This window comes from Penaeus japonicus, unplaced genomic scaffold, assembly GCF_977035675.1.
Source record: "Penaeus japonicus unplaced genomic scaffold, GWHDUDI00000001_assembly GWHDUDI00000009, whole genome shotgun sequence".
Classification (NCBI taxonomy): domain Eukaryota; kingdom Metazoa; phylum Arthropoda; class Malacostraca; order Decapoda; family Penaeidae; genus Penaeus; species Penaeus japonicus.
Genome location: NW_028234411.1, coordinates 44356186 through 44358685, shown reverse-complemented (window position 1 = coordinate 44358685; position 2500 = coordinate 44356186). Strand labels below are relative to the sequence as shown.

At 42.0% G+C, this 2500-nt stretch overlaps 1 protein-coding gene across 5 annotated transcripts in view; it reads right to left on the bottom strand.

The window, feature by feature from the left end:
* Hasp (Hig-anchoring scaffold protein) overlaps positions 1 to 2500 on the bottom strand; it is a 307865-nt gene that overhangs the window by 28542 nt on the left and 276823 nt on the right. For all 5 annotated transcript variants that reach the window (XM_086540143.1, XM_086540146.1, XM_086540147.1 and 2 more), the window contains exons 7-8: positions 1639 to 1815; positions 1275 to 1448 (exon numbers count right to left, since the gene is read on the bottom strand). In XM_086540143.1, coding sequence (XP_086396269.1) covers positions 1275 to 1448; positions 1639 to 1815 — 351 coding nt within the window. The remainder of the gene's footprint in view (positions 1 to 1274; positions 1449 to 1638; positions 1816 to 2500) is intronic.

The window sequence follows — 2500 nt, the reverse complement described above, 5'->3', positions numbered from 1 at the left end:
GAACACCCTCACATCGCGGACCAGCTCACATGCTCGCTCTAACGGATGCGAGCTCTCGGAAAATTCTGACATTCTCAAGCAAAAATATATTTTTACGGAGATGCTACGTCTGTTAGGGCGGACAGCTGATATATGCGTAAGTAATACTGGTTCGCTGTCTTTTTAAAATTGTTTTAAATGAAGAAAGCTTCTGACAAATCAGATAAGCAAATAAAAATTCCAGTTCGAGCTCAAGGGCGTTTGAATATATTGGAAACAATCGCACCCCCTTAAAATAACTAGATAAAAGAAGAGAAGGAAATACAACTATATCACATCACTAAATCTTCACATGGATCATTCACTTCCACATCTGTGCTACTACACACGGATATGATAACATAGTTTCCCCAGTTCTGTGTGACAAGAGCATATTTCGAGTGAGAAAAACAGACGCAGCAGACTCCGCCTCCACTGTCTGGGAAGTCGACCCACGCCCATCTCAAAAAAGTGACCTAGTTTCTGAGACGCTTTTGCCCCTCACGCGTCTGGGTCTCGATCCGCCACGTTTCGTCCCGTTTCCATGGAGTTTCCTCCACAGAGAGAGAGGAAGGTTAGAGCGAGATTAGAAGGTGGCGTGCTGTTTCCTTTCTACTTGTTCAAAATGCAGTTTGGCGTGTCCGTTAAGTTGTACTACGTGGAAGAGGAAGTCAAGTATACTCTAAAAGATCCTACAAGAAAAAAAAAAAAAATCATATGTTATCATGACAACGACAATAATCTACTACGAGAGTTACTCCTGAGATACACTACAGACGTCTTATTTACAGAGTTCAAAGGCTGTATGAAGAAAAAAAAAAGAGAGAATAATAGATAGAAATGATATCTAAGGGAAAAGCGAGAGAGAAACGGTTTTTAGTCCAGTTGTAGCACAACTGTAGTAGTAGTAGTATTATTATAAATAGTAGGTTATAAAGTTAGTTAAAAGGACTGTATTTCTCCGTTTCTCTCTCCCCATTCCGCGTACAAGAATAATACATCATCTGAGTATATCCGATACGTGCACATATAATTCAGACATAAGCTGCGTCTCTATCAGCATCTGTTTCAGATAATGTAAACGTCCTTATCCAACCGCTATTAGTACTCACCAATAGTGCAAAGAACTGTTTCTCCTCGATATAATGAAGTAAGAAATAAAGGCAAGATGAGGCCGCTACCTTACAACAACGCGCCAAGGGCTGTACATCGTAAAGGTACGTGGTAACGAAACCAAGAGGAAACGAGAGACCTACGTTTACACTGAGGCTGGACGCCGCTCCACTTCTTGTCGGGGCCGCAGCGCCGGGTCTCGGGGCCCACCAGCATGTAGCTATACTCGCACTTGTAGGACACCACGGAGTTGTAGATGCGGCGGGTGAAGGTGCTCTTGCCGTTCTCAGGGTCCTCGGGGATGTCGCACTGCACCGCTGAGGGGAAAGCGAGCAGAGGACCCTGGCCAGTGTTCATTGACACATACAAGAAAAAAAAAAACCGGCTGTTCGGGCGCTGTTGCTCAACCTGCCAACCTTATTGCTGATTATCTAATCGTATCTCATGAACCTCTTTACCAGTGAGTAGTTCGTTGCTTCCTTCAAGAACGCTTTGAAAGTGCCTTACGTGTGCAGGCCGGTCGCTCCGAGGGGCTCCACGTGCCGTCGTGCTGGCAGTAGAGGTTGCCGCGTCCTACGAGCTCGAATCCCGGCCGACAGTGGTAGGTGACGCGGCAGGAGAAGGTGAAGCAAGAGCCCTCCTTGTACCCGTTGAGGATCTCGCCGGGATCGGCACAGCTTATGGCTGAGGGGGAGGTTGGGCCTCGCTCAGTTTGGGTCAAGAGAGCAGCGAGGTCATTGGACAGGCGTTAGTTGCGCTTTAGGATGATTACGAGGTTGTGGTAATGGAGGTGATCATAATGGTAATGGTGATTGAAATAAGGATGAAGAAGATGAAAACAACAGCGATAATGTAAAAAACATGATATCAGATAATGCTAATGCTAATAATGATAGAACCATAATTAATAAAATAATGAATACAACAGCAATAATGATAATGACAATGGCAACGATGATAAATGTAATAGTAGTAGTAATGATGTTAATTAATAATACTAACAATTGTAAGGAAAAAAGAAATGTTAATAATAATCAGCATACTGACTGTGATACCAATTATAACAAAGATAGTGATAATAATGATAATGATCACTTTAATAGTGACGATGATGATAATGATAACAATCATTATGATGGTGATAGATGATAAGGATTATATGATGATAATGACAAAGAAATCAGAGAATTAGTAACAATGATAATAGCAACATTAATGATAATGGTGAAATCAATGCGAATAATAATGATTCAAACCAATCGCATAATTAGTGATAGATCCAGCATTGATAATGACAACAATAACGACAACAGGAAGGATGGTGTTAAACCATTATGTTATCATTAGAAATCTGACGCCACTGAAACTG